Genomic DNA, 18,715 nt, shown 5'->3' with positions numbered 1-18,715 from the left:
TGCTGACAGAATACCCGACTATATGGGAAGAATCTGGTAGGATTTCCATTGTTGAAATATCAGAAAAAAAGAAACTTAGATTTGGTTAATTCCTTTGTTCACAATAGTAGTACAGTAAAAGTAGGATAGAAAGCTTCTTGTCGGAAAGCTCTTTGGGATTGGCACTGACACGCATTTCACCAGCTTTCAAGAGCCATTTCGAGAATAGGGAGAAAGAGAGGAAACCGGTCCATATTATTTCGGAGAGTTATTTATCAGGAAGCTAATATAATTATTGCACCCGTTTCTGTATTTGCTGTATTTGTTTATTATCATAATGGAGTCCTAAGATTTCTGTCAGCTTATTTGGGATAGGCTCACGGAACTGTTGTTTAAGACAAATGAGATGAATTTCATCTTCTCTTTTGAGACGTGAGTGTTGATTTTTTAATGGAAAATAGAAACAAAGGGTAAAGTTTGACGTTTAATTTGTAGATAAACATTTAAGAATACATGAAATATAACGGGACATATTTTCGCATCATTAGCATTAGATTAAATAGAGGGGGAGCATTTTAAAGACCAACTTAGACTTGTATTTAGTGAGTCAAAGACTCGAGTTACTGATGGAGTTAATTTGAAAAGAAAAGACGAACTTTTTGCAGAGAAAATTTATCCCTCCGAGGAACAAAAAGTGGGATTTAGAACTCTTTGTTTTTCCTGTCTTAATAAGAGAGGGACTCGGCTCACCTTTGCGCACAAGGAAGCAAGGGAATATTTGTTTGAAGTTATGTAAGGATCAGAATGCGTTTATACACATTATATCGTATCATTTTCAATGTAAGGCAGTTTATAGTGAAGATCAATTTGATTACTGATAAAGCAGTAAGGATTCTCGTAAATATGATTAATGGCCAAGATACTAAGGATTCGTGAAAATATGATTTGTGATCTAGATAATGATGACTCATAAATACACTTATTGATTTAGATCAAATGATTCATATAAATATAATTAGTAATCTGGATTAAAATTATTCATATAAATACGATTATTGGTAGAGATAATAATGACTAATATAAATACGAGTATTGATCTAGACAATCAGGATTCGTATAAATACGATTGGCGATCTAGATAATAATGATTCATGTAATAATGATTAATGATCTCGATAATAATGAATCAAATAAATACGATTAGTGATCTAGATAATAATGATTCATATAAGTATGATTAGTGATCTAGATAACAATGATTCATAGAAACATGATTAGTGATCTAGATAACAATGATTCATACAAATACAATTAGTGATCTAGATAACAGTGATTCATACAAATACGATTAATGATCTCGACAATCAGGATTCATATAAATACGATTAGCGATCAAGATGATAAAGATTCATATAATTTGCTTCTTATCTTGTCTTCGTTTTCACCTTTTTGGCGAAACAGTTCCCCCCCCTCACAGATGTTTACTGAGAAGAATCGGGATGACGTTTCCCAGTCCAAAGAGAAGCGACATAAAGTTAATTATTTTAAAGCGAATAAAATCGTATTTATGAGACACGACGCCGAAATCAAAGAATGATGTACATGGCGAGGGGCCCTCAAGACTAATTATAGTGGAACCTAGATCTCAGAGAGAGAGAGAGAGAGAGAGAGAGAAAGAGAGAGAGATTATATATTCATATGAGAATATTACTTTGTGAAAGTCAACGACTTTTAGACATTGAGAGAAAGTGAGATAGTTCATAATATAGTAATGCTTAGTCCAAGATTTTACTGGAAGAAAGCTATTTTAATACTCCGAGAGAGAGAGAGAGAGAGAGAGAGAATAGGCTACTTTTATGAAAGTCTAAGATTTTTAGATAGTGAGAGTAAGCGAGGTATAACTAACTACTAATGTTAAGTACAAGATTTTATTGAAAGAAAATATTTTAATATCGTTGAGAGAGAGAGAGAGACTGATAAATAAGAACACTATTTTGTGAAAGTCCACGACATTTAGACGGTGAGAGTGAAAGAAAGCATTTTAATATCCGAGAGAGAGAGAGAGAGAGAGCACTGAAAGCGTGACTGGGAAGGAAAGAAAGAGAAAGAGATTAATGCTCACTATAGAATGATGTTGACAATTCGCTGACAAAGTTAAACCAACCACAACAGCAGTCAGAGGAAGCTCGGGAGTTTGAAGCCAAATATAAGAAATAAACTCTCGTAAATCGCCCAACGCAAACAATCGCCTAGCTGTTCTCAAGAGCAGGATTTACGGGCTAGAAGGGCTTAAACGCTAATGAAATGGAGGGCATTATTTCGCAAAGTAGAAATAAAGGAAGAAACGGAGTTTGCTGCTTTTGTGAGAGTTTCGTAAATAATGGGTGCCCTGACGACTGGATTCTAAAGGTCTTGGCGTTGCGAATTTGACACTTGCAAGAAATATTGAGATGTTGTTAATGATAGAGGTATTAACAACAGAGTCTAGGAAATATTAATATCTTATTCACTTAATATATCAACTGATACATTTATTAAAATCCCGACAATATCTTAAGAAAGTTTTACTGTCAACAGCTATAACAACTAAATTGTAGAGTATCAGTTGTGGTTGCAGGTCTTTTAATTATGGATTTAAGTGGGCTATTTATTGCGTTGTGTTCACTATACGACGTAAGAAAATTGAGTCAAATGAGATGTTGGCTCATTAACGCCTTATATTTATTCAAATAATAAATATCGTAAAAGGTATACGGGTACAGGCTTGAATGTAGAATATATATATATATATATATATATATATATATATATATATATATATATATATATATATATATATATATATATATATATATATATATATATATATATATATATATATACATAAATGTGTGTATATATATATATATATATATATATATATATATATATATATATTACATAATATATATATATATATATATATATATATATATATATATATATATATATATATATATATATATATATATATATATATATATATTTTTTTATTAAATATGGATGAAGTGCTCACACTGATCATTTGAAATATGCTTTTAACTTTAAAAAATTCTCGCAGGCGTCAGAGTTTTCTTTCATCGTTCAAAAATTGAAGGAGCGTTGCCCTACGTAAGTTTGTGAGTTGAGATGTAGAAATTTTTTACTTATATTCAGAAAGATTTTATATTTGCTTTAACAATTTGATTTGGATAAATATTCATAAATTTACGTGGTGTATACCTTAGCATAAAAATAAAGAGAGAGAGAGAGAGAGAGAGAGAAGAGAGAGAGAGAGAGAGAGAGAGGTGGGGGTATTTATTTTTGCAATCTGCAGCATATCTGTGCTGACTGGAGACCATGTTTAAGGTGGTGGGGATTTGGCATGTTATCTGATGTTCTAGTATTCATGATGACGTAAGCGGTTTAATCTTGTTATGTTAAAGCCAGAAAGTTCATTGCTTTCAAGAGAAGAGAGAGAGAGATATTCCACACTTAGGTATCCAATACTTACGGAAACCTTTTATTTTGTTGTACACCCATGGTTATTTCCAAATGCTATTGTATGCTCTCGTACTTATTAATGGGGCATTATAATTTTCCGTATATTTTTGTCTTCTGTAAATGTTAGGTAAGTTTGAAAACAATCTTTTCATGATTGATTCTTCGTAAATTGTTGCATAATCCTTGCATCCCGTTGTAGGTCATTTATTTTAATGCCTCGGTATACTTTTGCCAATATTTCCAAAAATATTTGGGCATTTAAAATGTTCTCAGAACTTCTGTAGAAACAAATCCACGAGGAAATTCAGTGAAGCAGAATATGAGGCAGAACAGTCAAAGAGGCCGCTGGCCGCCTAAGCAGCTCTGATGTGAACCTGAGAAGCCTTTGAAAAGGCGATGAACCAGCCAGGACGTCGGTGAACATTTTACAAAAATTCTCCGAACTGTCCACGTATGGCCTGGCGATATCAGCATAGATTTCCAAGGAAAGGAGGCGGAAGTCCTCGGGTTTATTACTGTTATGAGGTCTTTTAGTTCCTTGTTGGGCGAGTCGATAGAGTTCTCGGCTAGAACTCTGCTAAGTCCGAGTCTCCGGCCGGCCAGTGAAGAATTAGAGGAATTTATTTCTGGTGACAGAAATTCATTTCTCGGTATAATAGGGTTCGGATTCCACAATAAGCTGTAGGTCCCGTTGCTAGGTAACCAATAGGTTCTTAGTTCTTAGCCACGTAAAATAAGTCTAATCCTTCGGGCCAGCCCTAGGAGAGCAGTTAATCAGCTCAGTGGTCTGGTTAAACTAAGATACACTTACTTATGAGGTCTTTTGAAATGGTATCCGCTTTGGGTACGTTTTGTTTGCATGTCTGAATGGTTTTCTGGAATTAAGTGATTAAGTTCAGATAGATTCACATTTATCTCTCTCTCTCTCTCTCTCTCTCTCTCTCTCTCTCTCTCTCTCTCTCTCTCTCTCTCTCTCTGCGTTTGTCTGCTGACTTACGCGCGTTCGTCTTTTTCATTGTATGTTATGCAGCGAGTATACGTGTGCATTGATTTATCACCACTTTCCCCCACGACTTGTTTTCTTCGTCCGTTTGCCAAGGCAGAGCTTCAGTGATAATTCCGTTTATTTCCTTAAGTCTCTTGACTAGCTAATCAAAGACCTTAGTCCGTCACTATCTCGCCTACATGCCACACTAAGCATGCCCATGCAATACCGTCTTTCACTGCAGAGTTTTAACCATTTATAAATCTCTCGTGACGCCATTTGTTGATTTTTTCTTGTTTGTGCATTTTCACCATTTCTGTTTCTACTCTAATCTCAGTACCATAAAACGGTTATCAGGAGGTATCACTCAAAAGTGCTTGAAATCCCCCTTAACCTGGTCTGTGGTTACACTTGCCAAGGCGCTCTGAAGTTTTCACACATTTGCGTCCCTTCTATAGGTTTCTTAATCAAGTTTATTCACACGTCAAAGACAACCCTTGTTCTGAGCATGCTTTCAGAGCCTGTTCTGTAAATCCTGTACGCTTCCCAAGCTGTCCTATCTAGGCGACATCACATTAAATGTAGAAGCAGAGGGAAAATAATTGTCCGACCATTTAGTTCTCCATCTGATAATGCTAGAAGCTGCCTTCTGATTGTGATACAGGCAATAAGATATTACTTTCATCTTTCACCTCGTGTAATTTTAAGTTCCCCGAATGCCTTCATTCATTTTACCTTGTCATAGGAACGTGAAATACTTAAACTTTAGAAACATTCATACATTTTCGTTTGCCTTGTAAACGGGCTCATGTGTTCGTGGCTACTTTAACTTAGATAAATGTCACCATTGGATTTTTAAAATTTTCGTGCGTATGGTAGAAAGAGGCAGGAGCGTTGAGTATAAATACGACATAACTTGAGGAATTCAGCTGAATAAAAAAAAAGCTACAACCGAGTGCTGTTACATTATGGATATTATTTTATATTTATATACGTGCGTGCGTGCCCACGCACACACACTAATTTTATATATGCACATATATATTGATTTTGTTTTTAATGTACTCTTCTAAAATTTGTCAATTTGATATCTAATCTGTGGGGTTACAAATAAGTCAATGCCAATATGAAAGTAGATCACGAAAAGTAACACTGAAAGCATACAAGTTCCTGCTTACACCTTATCGAAAGTACAAGTGAGTTCGTGCTTAAGGTGCCCTGATGCCTTCTGTGCAGTACATTGTAATAAATTCATGAAGTGTAAGCGCAACATATTTGTGAGTTTTCGCTACATAATTTAATTCTCCTTTATCACGTTTCAAACATGGAAAAAGGTATAGGTTTTGTGGAAGAATGGAAGACATCCACAAAGAGACAGTTACACTTTAATAATTAGATAAAAGTGTGGGTTGCAATATATATTATATATATATATATACATATGTTCATATATATGTATACACACACACTATATATATATATATATATATACCTATATATATATATATATATATATATATATATATATATATATATATATATATATATATATATATGCGTGTTCATGTGATTCTTGATATATGGCTAAATATACACTTTTCACATTAAATTTTTAATGCCCCTTATCAAGCTTAAATAGAAATCACTGTTGTTTCTAAACTAATCCGTGCTTTTTAAACTGTTTAATAGGTTTCTCTTTATCAGATAAATATTAGTGTGTTTATGGAGTTTTATAAATAAGGAAATGCATATCCTTCTCTTTCTATCCCTCTCTCGGGCTGCGTCCATTATCGATACCCGTCACGCCCTTTGCGCTATAATTCAACGCACTTATTAGATTACCTCCACGCCCCTTGCAGCCCCCTACCCTCCGATCCCCCGCCCCCGCCCCCAAAGTTAAATTTTCATAGGAGGGGATAGAAGGGAGCGAAGCGCCCCCTAACCCCTCCCTCCCTCCCTCCCCTCCTGGTCGGATCTGGCGCGAATTTTTACGACTCTTGGGACTCGCCTCTAGGAATTTTCAGGATTATCTTCCAACACATTAAAACGTCATAAACTTAAGCTCAGGTGCGACTTTTGGGGGAGGGGGGTTCAGGGGGGGATTCTGCCCCCTGCCTTCCCCCTTCTTGTAACTTCCTCCTGCTCTCCTCTAGAGCACCTGAAAGGTAAAACCTTTTCCAATCTCCCACTCCCCTCTCCCCCCACCCCCGCCCTCTTTAGCTCTTGTTGTCTTGTATATTTTTGGGGAACTTCCATATTATGATTTTTGGTTACATCGTCTGTCAAGTCTTTTTTTTTTTAACATCTGATAAAAGGTAAACTTGCTTGATTGCTACAGTTTCAAAGAAAAGGATCTCAACATATCTTCTAAAATTTCTTTTGATTTAATTTGTACATTTAATTTGATGTTGCTACGATTGTTATTCAGGAACAAAGGGGAAAGTGAACCAATTATATGTATATACAGGTATGCATATACATATATATATATATATATGTGTGTGTGTGTGTGTGTATGTATGTATATATATGTAGTTGTTGAGTAATATAATTAGTTAAAAAAAATTTAATGACGTGTGATTATTTATCACCTTTGAATATGTGTTAGTTGACAAATTACAGAGTCAAACTCTTACTATTTCTTTTATTATTTACTTCGAAGGACAACAAAAACATTTGCAAAGTAATAAGATAAGAGCAGTATGGCAAAATAAGCAATTTATTGTTCCAAAGTACGCGACACAATTTCTATATGGACATAATAAAAAGAGGTGATGTCGACAAATATGCTTTGCACATATGAGAACCTGGACTTTGAACCAGGTAGTGGTCTAAGACTTTTAATGAGTTCACCTGCCCAACCCCACAAAGTCACACAAGTGGGGACAGGGTGCAAAGCACGTGGAAGCAAGAGCAATGATGCATACAGGTATGGATAAAAGGGTCCACTCGGATTCCTCTTTCACCATAATGCCTACAGCTGTTATCTTCTGTGGCCAGTATGTAAATTATATATATATATATATATATATATATATATATATATATATATATATATATATATATATATATATATATATATATATATATATATATATATATATATATGTATATATATATATATATATATATATATATATATATATATATATATATATATATATATATATATATATATATATATATATATATATATATATATATATATATATATATATATATATATATATATATATATATATATATATATATATATATATATATCATATATATACATACACAGAGAGACAGAGAGAGAGAGAGAGAGAGAGAGAGAATCATAATATACTTTGATTTTGTTTTTAACGTCTCCTCCAGAAGTCTCGATAAGAAACCAAAACTCAGTTGTTCAAATAATCTGTCAAATTTTTTTTTCCATTCTCGCCAGCACAAGTTCCATGCTGTATTTTGTCCCCTTACATGTGTCGCTTTGTATGGACATTTTCAGATGTGGAGAATATTCACACATTTATTTTCTATTCCCGACTATTTCCTCTTTTCATCAAGTAGCTTATGTTCTTCTTCCTCAATTAGTTATCTCTCATTTCCAGTACGTTTACTTCCGAAATCGAGATCGTCCGACTACTGCAAGTTCTGATCGAGCGAGACCGAAAACGTGGCGCTCTCTGGCACTCCGTGGCACCCACATGGTTTATGTCCCTCGTGTAACAAGGAGGAAGAGCCAAAGCGATGAAAAAGTGCCACTATAGCGTAAGGCGGTGCCATTACCTTGATCCTTACGTGGGTTACCTGCTGGTTGTATTCCTGCGATTGTGTGTTGAATTGGGTGATTCGAGTGATGAGGTATTTTTCTCTCTCTCTCTCTCTCTCTCTCTCTCTCTCTCTCTCTCTCTCTCTCTCTCTCTCTCTCTCTCTCAAAAGTTATGGTGGCGAGAGAGAGGGAGAGGTATTGTTGTGGAAAACTATAAGGGCCCGTGCAGTGGTCAGACTGTTGGTAGGAGTGCCTATACGAGATGAAGGTGCCATTCGCTGCCATGAAGGGCTTTTGAGCAGGAATGGGCTGCTTTTGGCTCGTGTCACGAGGCCTAAAAAACATTTCGGAAGAATGAAGAAGGTGTGTCAGGGAAGAATGGAGGAGCCGAGCGAGGAGGAGAAGAAGAAGAAGAAGAAGAAGCAGAAGAAGAAGAATGCGCTTTCGTCTCGGGCGCTATGAAAGCGACGCACCTGTGATCCCGTGATGCCTTTATGACAGCTTCTTAACACCCCCTCTTCCCCCTCTTAAACCTCCCCCACTACTCTTCGCATCCATTTCCCCTTCCTTTTCCTTCCCCTCTACTCTCCCCCTCCCATCCCATTCCCCATTCCCTGCACCACGACACTTGCCACTCCATATATACTATTTACCTTTCTCCTCGCCCTCATTCCCTCTCATTTTCCTCCAGTGCCAATTCTCTGCCACTTCATTGTGTTGCTTGGGGATGGTATGTGGGCGGTATCGGGGTATAGGCTCTCTCTCTCTCTCTCTCTCTCTCTCTCTCTCTCTCTCTCTCTCTCTCTCTCTCTCTCCTCATTTTTCCAATCCCTTGACGAGTGACTTCGCCCCTTCATTTTAGGAGACTTATTCTCTTCCTGGTCGGGACTGCGCTTAGCTGGTCATGGTGACGGCATCTCGAAGTCGAGTGATTTTCTGATTTTCGAAAACTTGTGTAAAAAAACTAAGTGGATTTCATTTTATCAAAGAAGTGAATTTCATTTTATGAATGAAGTAATTTTTTTGTTATACAATTAAAGTGATTTTCGTCGTATAAATTAAGTGATTTTCAAGCTATGAAAGCATAGTTTTTTGGTTTTCGACACGGATAGTTTTTACATTCTAATGTAGGTGATTTACATGTTTAAAATGGGGCGATTTCCACTTTCTAAGTCGTGCGATTTTCCGAATTTCACAACCTGATGTTTTCAAGTTTATTATTCTAGTCGTTTTTCGCATTTTCATAGACTAGTGATTTTTGCATGTTCTGAGCAAGTGATGTTTAGTTATCAAAGACGAGCGATTATCACATTGTCAAATCATTCAGACTTCATTGTTATTGTTTTATTTTAAACAGTATGTATATCATTAAAAATTTTTGAATTGAACCTCTAGTTGTGGATATCTGTTGTCCGTTGAATAAATATCAGATTTTTAAAAATATTATTATTATTATTATTATTATTATTATTATTATTATTATTATTATTATTATTATTATTATTATTATTATTGCCGTTACTGTTGTTTGAACGCGAATGTGTTTACTTCAGTGTTCTGAAAAGAGCGTGCGATCTGAACGACTTCAAAGCACGACAAAATGAGTTTTGGTCTGAAGAAGCCATCTGCATTCTGTGAAGTAAGTTTTTTTACGAATTGAAGTCTATAACTCCGGATCATTTGAGTGTTTGTGGTCACAAATCGCGCTTTCTTCTTTGTGTGAATGTGTTCGGGATGAAAATGATGAGGTGGTTTTGCAAAATGTATGAAATTGATATTGTGTAATGGTGAGGGAGTAAGAACTTGTGTTAATATGGATAATATATAAACAAGGGGCTGTTGACATTGTCGGTGATTTCGCCAGTATATTAGCTTATCTTGATATCTGTCCATGAAAGAGGCTCGAGAGATAGAAGGGTGTGGAGGAGGTAACCGAGCACCTAGTCGTCCCTCTTGCTGTATTGCAAAAATATTTCGAGCAAATGGCCAGAGTAAGATAAATGCTTTTCCCGCCCAGTGCCAATTGGATGCTGGCTGTGGCGACCTCTCGCGCCATGGATGGAACTCCCCGAAACTACTTTGACCCCAAACTTCTGACAGTTTCTAAGATTTATCGGATTGGTGTATTATAACTTTCGAGTGCTTCGTCTCTCTATCAGATGATAAAGGCCGGTAACAGTGAATGATGAACGAACACCATTTTACTCCCAACAAAAGATGTTGTCGTAGCGTCTGGTGGTCTGCTGACCACCATTGAGAGATCACGTCTTTGCAGTCCAGTTCAAATTGTCGTCCGTCTCCATTATTCTTTCACACTCTTTTGCTTGACTTTGACATTTTTTCGGTTTTTAAACATTTTGCAGACGAAGCATCACGGGGCACATGAAGAGGAATTTTTCATTATTCATTGCTGTGTTCAAATTTCTTATGACATTCTACTTTTATTCAACTGTGCTATTAAAATCGCTAGACTATAATTGGCTTTCATTTAGCTATTTTAAAATTGTAATTTTAGAAGATGCATACTTATTTTTTCATTTCATTGCCTCTCTGATTTCTTAGAATTTTGCACTGTGATGTTCTAATTTTTCTTTCGTAATACCTCTCATGTTTAAAACAAAGTAATAAAACTTTTGATAAGAGGAACTTTAAACGTAAATATAAAGATGAATATTATGTGAACATATCTTTTTCCGTACAATGTATCTGATAAAAACTTTGCTCTTTCATTTCCAGGTCAAGATGAGTGCTACTGAAGGGGTCAGCCGTGCCCTGGCTGGAACACAGCAGCCCTTGATGACACCACCCGCCGTCACACCTCCTCGGCCGGGCCCTCCCTCCCCGTCTTTCCCGTCGTCACCTGCCTCGAATTTCTCGGCCTTTTCCAGCCCCTTCAGTGTCACGAATATGATTCCGAGCGGACGAGGGCTTACCATAAGGACCACTCATCATAGATCACTGATGAACTCACCAGCACCCATGGACGTCATGGAGCTAGGGCGTCCTCAGGACTTCCTCCCGGAATGGAATCCTGAGATCAAGCCTCTGGAAGTCAGCAAAGCAGAGATGACAAAGTCAGAAGTTAGCAGAGTAGATGTAAGCGTCAGCGATTTCAACAGAGTTGACGTCAACAGGATGGAAGTCAACAGGCCCGAAGTGAGTAGAGCAGATGTCAGCAGGATTGAAGTGAACAGACCTGAAGTTAGCAGAGCTGACATCAGTAGGATGGAAATCAACAGGCCTGAAGTTAGCAGAGCTGATATCAGCAGGGTAGATATAAGCTCTGTGAGCAGAGCTGATAACAACAGATCGGATATCAGTAGAAATGACAGCAACAGAGCTGAAATAACTAGAGTTGATATTAACAGAGCAGACACTAACAGACCTGACCTCAGCAGGTTAGAGATGAGCAGAGCCGAAATAAACAGAGCAGAAACGAAGAGACCAGCCGAAATTGCCAGATCAGAGGCCAACAGAGTAGAAGCAAATAGAACCGACCTCAGTAGGTTGGAGAGTAACCGCATTGAAGTGAGCATAGCTGACGTCATCAAGCCTGAAGTCACTAGGGTAGATATGAGTAGGATTGACCTCAGTAAAATTGAAGTCAGCCGAGCTGAAGTGAATAGACCTGATAGCTTTAAATCTGATTTGACCAGAGACGAGAATGAGAGCAGGACAGATATAAGTAGGCCGGACAGCATTAAGGCTGACATCAGTAAGCTTGATATCAATAAAACGGAGCAAGAGAAGCGAGAAGAGAGCAGAATGAGTCCCCTGGATGAACCTCTTGGCAGCCTGCTGACACCTCGTGATGACATCCGGAACTGCTTTGTAACTGACAACCACAAACTTCCCATCATTACAGAGTCACCCAAGAGAAATTCGTTTGGAAGTCTTCTAGATTTTGGCACCAGTGAAAGGAGGAATAACACCTGCATTGACGGGCGTTTGAATATCAGTGGGGGAGGAGGTGGTGGGAGCGGAGGAGGTGGAGGAGGAGGAACAGGTGGAGGGGGAGGCCAGTGGCACCGAGGGTTTGAGGGACTCTCGGCTGAAAGATGTAGAGCCTGGGCTCGTTATTTAGCTCACACAGTTTTAGCCCCTCCACAGTCACCGCCCACAGAGAGGTCCACGCCCTTGGAACCGTTTCCTTTGAAAGAGAGGCCCATAATACCACCAACCGATCAGGTTACAATAACCCCAACGACCTCACCTGAAACACCTTCACCTAGTCCTCACTTTGAGGATGGCAGCCCACGACCCATGCACCATCCTCCGCTGTGGGCCAAGAGGCGTCCATCGTTTGGCTCAGACTCCCACGTCCACAAAGTACTGAGGATGGACACGCCCCATGGAATGCCTCTCATGAGGTTAAATGACTTAGGACTCGATCTCAGCCTAAGACCTCTACAGGATGCCTATTCACATCGAATGCCCCTCATGCACCCACCAGGTAGGCAGAAATTTTTTATTTATTTTATTTTTTCATTTCTTTGTGTTGAGTACTTGATGCTCTTGCCTTCATCATTGTTTACTCAAATGCCCCTAAATGTCGTATCTCCTTTTAATTGTGCGTTTTGGTAGAATTATTACAACTTTTCATCTTATGACTAGAATCGTCGCATGAGTTGTAAAAAACCACTTTCTGAGCGCCTGAGAATTCTTGGAGTAACAGAATGTATTAGGGAATGGTATTATCGAGTTACAGTAATCCTTCCTGTTAGATATAATTCTCTCTCACGGACTTCGTTCGTTCGTTTTAATTAAAAGGCAACATTATTATATTAGGTAAACGGTATCATAGGGTAGAGGTTAGGGGAAAAGTGATGAAGTAAAACGTTTCATTCTGAATACTAAATTTTTATACACTTTATGAATAGTTGAATTAGTTAGTGTCTACAGATGGAAGAAGCCTTCAGTTGATGCTTTAACGTTCATCACATCTGAAATATAATATCCGAAACTAACATTCATTTCGTACGATTGTGAAACAACTGACACCAAACAAAACAGGAGTTCTAGGCGGTTATCTTCATTTTTATCAACAAGAGTGCAACGTTTTGCGTGTCATCAAGAAACACCTTTTTTTTCTTTAATATCTTAACTTTGGTGACATGCTCTCCCCTCCCAACCTTGTTCCCCCATTTTCTTGAACCTTTGCTCTGCAACACCTATTTTTCGAGATGTGTCTGTCTCAGTTGTCACCTCGTGAGGGGAATGGAGCTACGTGGGGGTGGAGCCTTTAGGGGAAGGGAAGGGGGTGAGGGTACTCCCCGGGAGTAGGATCCTTAGGGGAAGGAATGGGCGTAGACGAAGGAGAGCTACAGTAGGAGTGTCAGAGCACACTTGATATAATTAAAGCCTAGCCTTAATAATGTCTAATGAAGTTAAGGGCGAGACCGGAGGGTAGGTGGGACTTGGGGAGTGCCCCGTCGGGGTGGTTGGGGGTCGGTGGGCTTCTCCCCCACCCCTCTGGCGACCCTCAGACATCCACAATTACAGCGGCTTTGTATCCGGCGTCACCTCTGAAATTACTTCTTTTCCTCCCAGTGGCTAGCGCTACTTCTTTCTCCGAATCATGTGCTTTTTAGACTGGAACTGCGTAATGATGTTATATCATTTTTATGTGAAGTACGTAGGTGTCTTCCTCCTTCGCCCCCCCTCTTGCTCCTCCTCTCTTTCCCCCTCTTTTCCTGCCTCCATTTCTTGTTCTTCTCGTCTTTGCAAAGCAGATAAGTACAGTACGTTTTTTGCCAAGAGAATTGTTGGCCGATGATGCCTTATTCTAATCATGAATGGCTTTTCACTACTAAAGTGTCCTAATTCAGCTACTGAAAGAATTCTTTATTTTATTGACAAATTTATATTATTAAATTACTCTCCATTAGAAATATTAAAAATCCCGTCGAATAATTTCAAGTAAAATAGATACGGACCTATTCTTCATTGCTCAGTATGTTACTGTCACTTTGTGGTTCTTAGTTTTCTGAAAAGAAAACTATTGTGCCGGCTTTGTCCGTCTGCTACTTTTTTTCTGTCCGCCCTCAAGATCTTAAAAGCTACTGAGGCTAGAGGGCTGCAAATTGGTATGTTGATCATCCACCCTCCAATCATCAAAGATGCCAAATTGCAGCCTTCTAACCTCAGTATTTTTTATTTTTTTATTTAAGGTTAAAGTTAGCCATAATCGTGCGTCTGGCCAGGACACCACCAGGCCGTGGTTAAAGTTTCATGGGCCGCGTTCATACAGCATTATACCGAGGCCACCGAAAGATAGATCTATTTTCGGGGGCCTTTATTATACAATGTACAGAAAACTCTATTGCGTCGAATAAACTTCGGCGCATTTTTTACTTGTTTTATGCAGTTACTGAAATTTGATTAATGTATGACCAGCTTGTTAATTGGTATTGAACAATTAAAACTACCATCAAAATTTCATCTATTAAATATCTTTTCCATACTGAACATCAGATTTTAGGAAAAAAGTAAATTATGATCTTAAAAGTAACGTAAACACTTTCTTTTCAATTATTATAAATTAGATAACATTCGTGTTACTCGTATATATTGTTAATTGAGTATAGTGGGTTTTTTTGTCTTAATATTAGATTTATTAATTAGTTTGAAAAGTCTTGATTTTGTTTTTACTTTTTACGGCATATTCAGGTACATAAGTATATTTGAACAATTTCAGAAATTCTCTTCTTATTTTCGTGTTTTGAAATGCTTAAAGAAAGTGGAAATAATCTCCTTCGGTATTTTCTGAGTTTTTTTAAATTTTTGAATCATTATACAGTTCAATAAATACTAAAGAATGATCATTTTGCCCTTAACATATGTATGTTCCCTCTGCGATGGGAAAAACCATTCAATAGAGTTAATTAACTCCGTAGTATTTGGTATGGTGTAGCAGGTAGTAATTAAGCTGAGAATAGTCTTTGGAAAAAAGTAAATTATTGATGCATATGCTACGAATTTTTCCTTTCATTTTCAAATGATTTCTTTATTATTCGGCGAATAGCTTCTACGGATTACCGGGACATACAGTACCCTAAGTACTGCACAGACAATTTATGCATCTTTAATCTGTTATGTATTCGCCTTGTCCCACATGAATAAATCTCGTTATTATTGATGTTATTTTTGTTATATTGTATCTATTATCATTATCATTATTACCATTATTATTATTAACAAGTTTTATCGCATTCAAGCAATGACCTCAACATTTTAATTTGTAATGAGCAATTTACCAAAGTTGCCTTTCAGAAGGAAATTTTTTTTTGCACTAGTGGAGGAGTGGATTAGGCTCTTTTAATGAATACATAATTCCGTAACAACTGCGACGTAGCATAGAATCAGTATCTTGTGCTAACTAACCAAAGGAGGATCTGAACAAATGACGCAATGTACTGTAATTGCTCTAACATATGCCACGTTTCGTCAATACTGATAATGAAATCTGATGTAAATTTTCTGTCGTAACATTTCATGTGATGGTACATATGCTGTAGAATTTAATAAAATTATCTCTCTCTCTCTCTCTCTCTCTCTCTCTCTCTCTCTCTCTCTCTCTCTCTGTGTGTGTGTGTGTGTGTGTGTGTGTGTGTGTGAGTGTACCACAAAATCTGTATACGACAATATCTGTATCGAATACAATGATTTTCTTTTAAGTTACGATGCAAAACAATTTTTGTCTTAATACATACATGTGTATATATATATATGTATGTATGTATGTATGTATGTATGTATATATGTATGTGTGTGTGTATACACACGCATAAATGAGTCGTTTCCCATAATAAGGGTGGCGCAGTATAAAAACAAGACTATCGTACCTGCTATATCATTTCTTTAAAGCTGAATTAAAGATTAGCCGTCACTGCAAAAAGGCTTCCAGAGCGTTCATCATTCATGAATGGGGTAAAGGATAAAAATGCAAATGAGTTGATATATTGAAATTGGTGTTGCCAGCTGATAAATAGACAAGTAAGCTGAAAGAGAGAGAGAGAGAGAGAGAGAGAGAGAGAGAGAGAGAGAGAGAGAGAGAGAGAGGGTAAACCTAGATATTGTCCGGAATATTAGTGCAGAATGATTATTTAAATTATAATTTTAATAGATACGTGATTTGTGCATGTTATGAGTCTGTACTTTTATAAATAGTATGTGTATCCATATAAATATATATATATATATATATATATATATATATATATATATATATATATATATATATATATATATATATATGTGTGTGTGTGTGTGTGTGTGTGTGTGTGTGTGTGTGTATGCATGTATGTGTGTAGTATATATTACATTATCCACAAACACGTATGATATATATGTATATATATATATATATATATATATATATATATATATATATATATATATATATATATATATATATATATCTATATGTATATATATATATATATATATATATATATATATATATATTATATACATATATATATTAATATATTTGTATGTGTATACATATAAAAAAAGCCAGTAGTCTGATGGAAGGCTTTTATTTGTTATGTAACTGTCGTATTTTAATCTTGATAAAGTTTTAAAAAAAACTCTGTGAATAATCAGTTATCTCGGGAGAGTTTCAATGTTTTTCAAATGAAAACGTTTAGAAAATTTCTTCATTTGGGCGGCTGAGAGATTAGGCTATTTGTATATTCCAAATTCCTTTGGAAGATTAATCTGGCCTTATACCACCACAGAGAAATCCGTATCTAGCAAAAACCAATACACTGCCGAGCTGTAGGAAGTCTAGACATTCTTTTACAAATTCCTAAGAAAATCATGAATATTGAAAAATAAGCTACTTGCAGCATACTATTTTAAGTCATAGAGCAATATGTATTTAAATGGGACTATTAATTAATTTTTATGAAAAAAAAACTTAATCACATGGCAGTGAATGCAATGTCATAAATTGTTGCTAAGTAAAAACACACCTGTAAATTTTTCTGTTATTACTAATAAAAAAATAGATATTATTTGCATCCACTTTTAAAATCTCCAGATGTCAGTACATGAATATAATAAGAGATTCGGTCACTTGACGTTCACTGTGACTATTCATGTAGTTTAAGGCAGTAGGTTTTAATTTCATGGCTTCATGTAGATAAAACATATATCATGTGTCTGTAAATGACGAATAAACAGAATCTCAAGTAATTGCAAAAAGGAAAATGCATAATCCTGAGTACTGAATTAATAGCATGAATGCTTGGTGTGCTGCTAAGTAATGATAACTTAAAGAAATTTACAAGAAAATCTTTTGCCTATGTCAGTCGGCTGGAAGGAAAATAGATTAAAACCGAGACAGTCTTAAATATGTGATGTTAGGAGAGGGTGCGAAAAAGTTCTCCGTGGCACGTTCTTTGAATATGTTCAGATCCAAAAGTCCGTTTTTGTTAAATGCATTTTTTATCATCAAAGCAAATGGTCCCACCCCATTTTGCTTGCCTAGCCTAAGAATAAAAGAACCCCTAAACATTCTCTGAGATACCCGAAGATATACCTCTAATGCGACAGATTATAACGATTTGCTGTCGAAATTGCCTGCGATTTGTTAACATTTTAAAATCAGTGCCCGTGTTCCCTATAGTTCCACTTGAGTATTAAATGGCAAAAAGAAATAAAGTGATGATGTGTACCAATGTCCTTTCCCGCGTAGCGTAGGAAAATCCCATTATTACATTATTCTTCTCAAGCTGTATTGCCTGCTACAGACGTCTTCGTTTGTCTCATCAGTATGAAATATGTGATGCTTTTGTACCCTTTCACCCGTATACTGCCATCCTGTGCTCAGTGGAACAAATACCATTTTATGAATATCGCCGAAATTTGAAGCAGTAAAATGTTCCTGACTTTATTTTTTTGGAGTGGTTTTATTGGACTGAATTTAATTGTTACTTTGTCTAATACATCAAAAATAGAATTAGAACACGTTTTAGGTATAGCGTGTTTAACGGATTTCATTAAAAATTTTCTCTTATAATTTTGGTATTTCTTTCACTTTGGAAAGCTACTGAAATCTAATTTTCAAAGTTAAAGTCCAGATTGTAAATAAACTCAAAAGCTAGATTAAAGATGCCCTAATTATATACAAAAAATGCAGTTAAACGCGATTCTGACAACATTATTACATTTGTAATCTTAAATTTTATCTTAAATTTTAGAAACTTTTCCGTGTTTTCTAACCCTCTCAGAAAACTAATGCTCACTGAGGAACGACAATTAACTTGTAAATAATGTTGCCTCTCAACGCAGATCTATTAAAATCAGTTCACACAACAAGCGACTATAAAAGAACAAACCGTAAGGAAAAAGAATATTTCGCTGCAAACGAGAGAATTCCGAGGAGAGAGAAAGGAATAAATAGAGAATTTGCTCTTGATTTGTTTACTTGTCACGGCTCCAAACAGGAAGAGCCACCCCATTACTCTTCG

At 36.5% G+C, this 18,715-nt stretch overlaps 1 protein-coding gene across 3 annotated transcripts in view; it reads left to right on the top strand.

Moving 5' to 3' along the window:
* LOC136850685 (uncharacterized) overlaps positions 1-18,715 on the top strand; it is a 576,441-nt gene that overhangs the window by 287,306 nt on the left and 270,420 nt on the right. For all 3 annotated transcript variants that reach the window (XM_067124493.1, XM_067124491.1, XM_067124492.1), the window contains exon 2: positions 10,974-12,690. In XM_067124493.1, coding sequence (XP_066980594.1) covers positions 10,980-12,690 — 1,711 coding nt within the window. In that variant the 5' untranslated portion in view covers positions 10,974-10,979. The remainder of the gene's footprint in view (positions 1-10,973; positions 12,691-18,715) is intronic.

Source organism: Macrobrachium rosenbergii, chromosome 22 (genome assembly GCF_040412425.1).
Source record: "Macrobrachium rosenbergii isolate ZJJX-2024 chromosome 22, ASM4041242v1, whole genome shotgun sequence".
Lineage (NCBI taxonomy): Eukaryota > Metazoa > Arthropoda > Malacostraca > Decapoda > Palaemonidae > Macrobrachium > Macrobrachium rosenbergii.
Note: the sequence above shows the minus strand (reverse complement) of the source record. Positions and strands in the feature narration are given on the sequence as shown.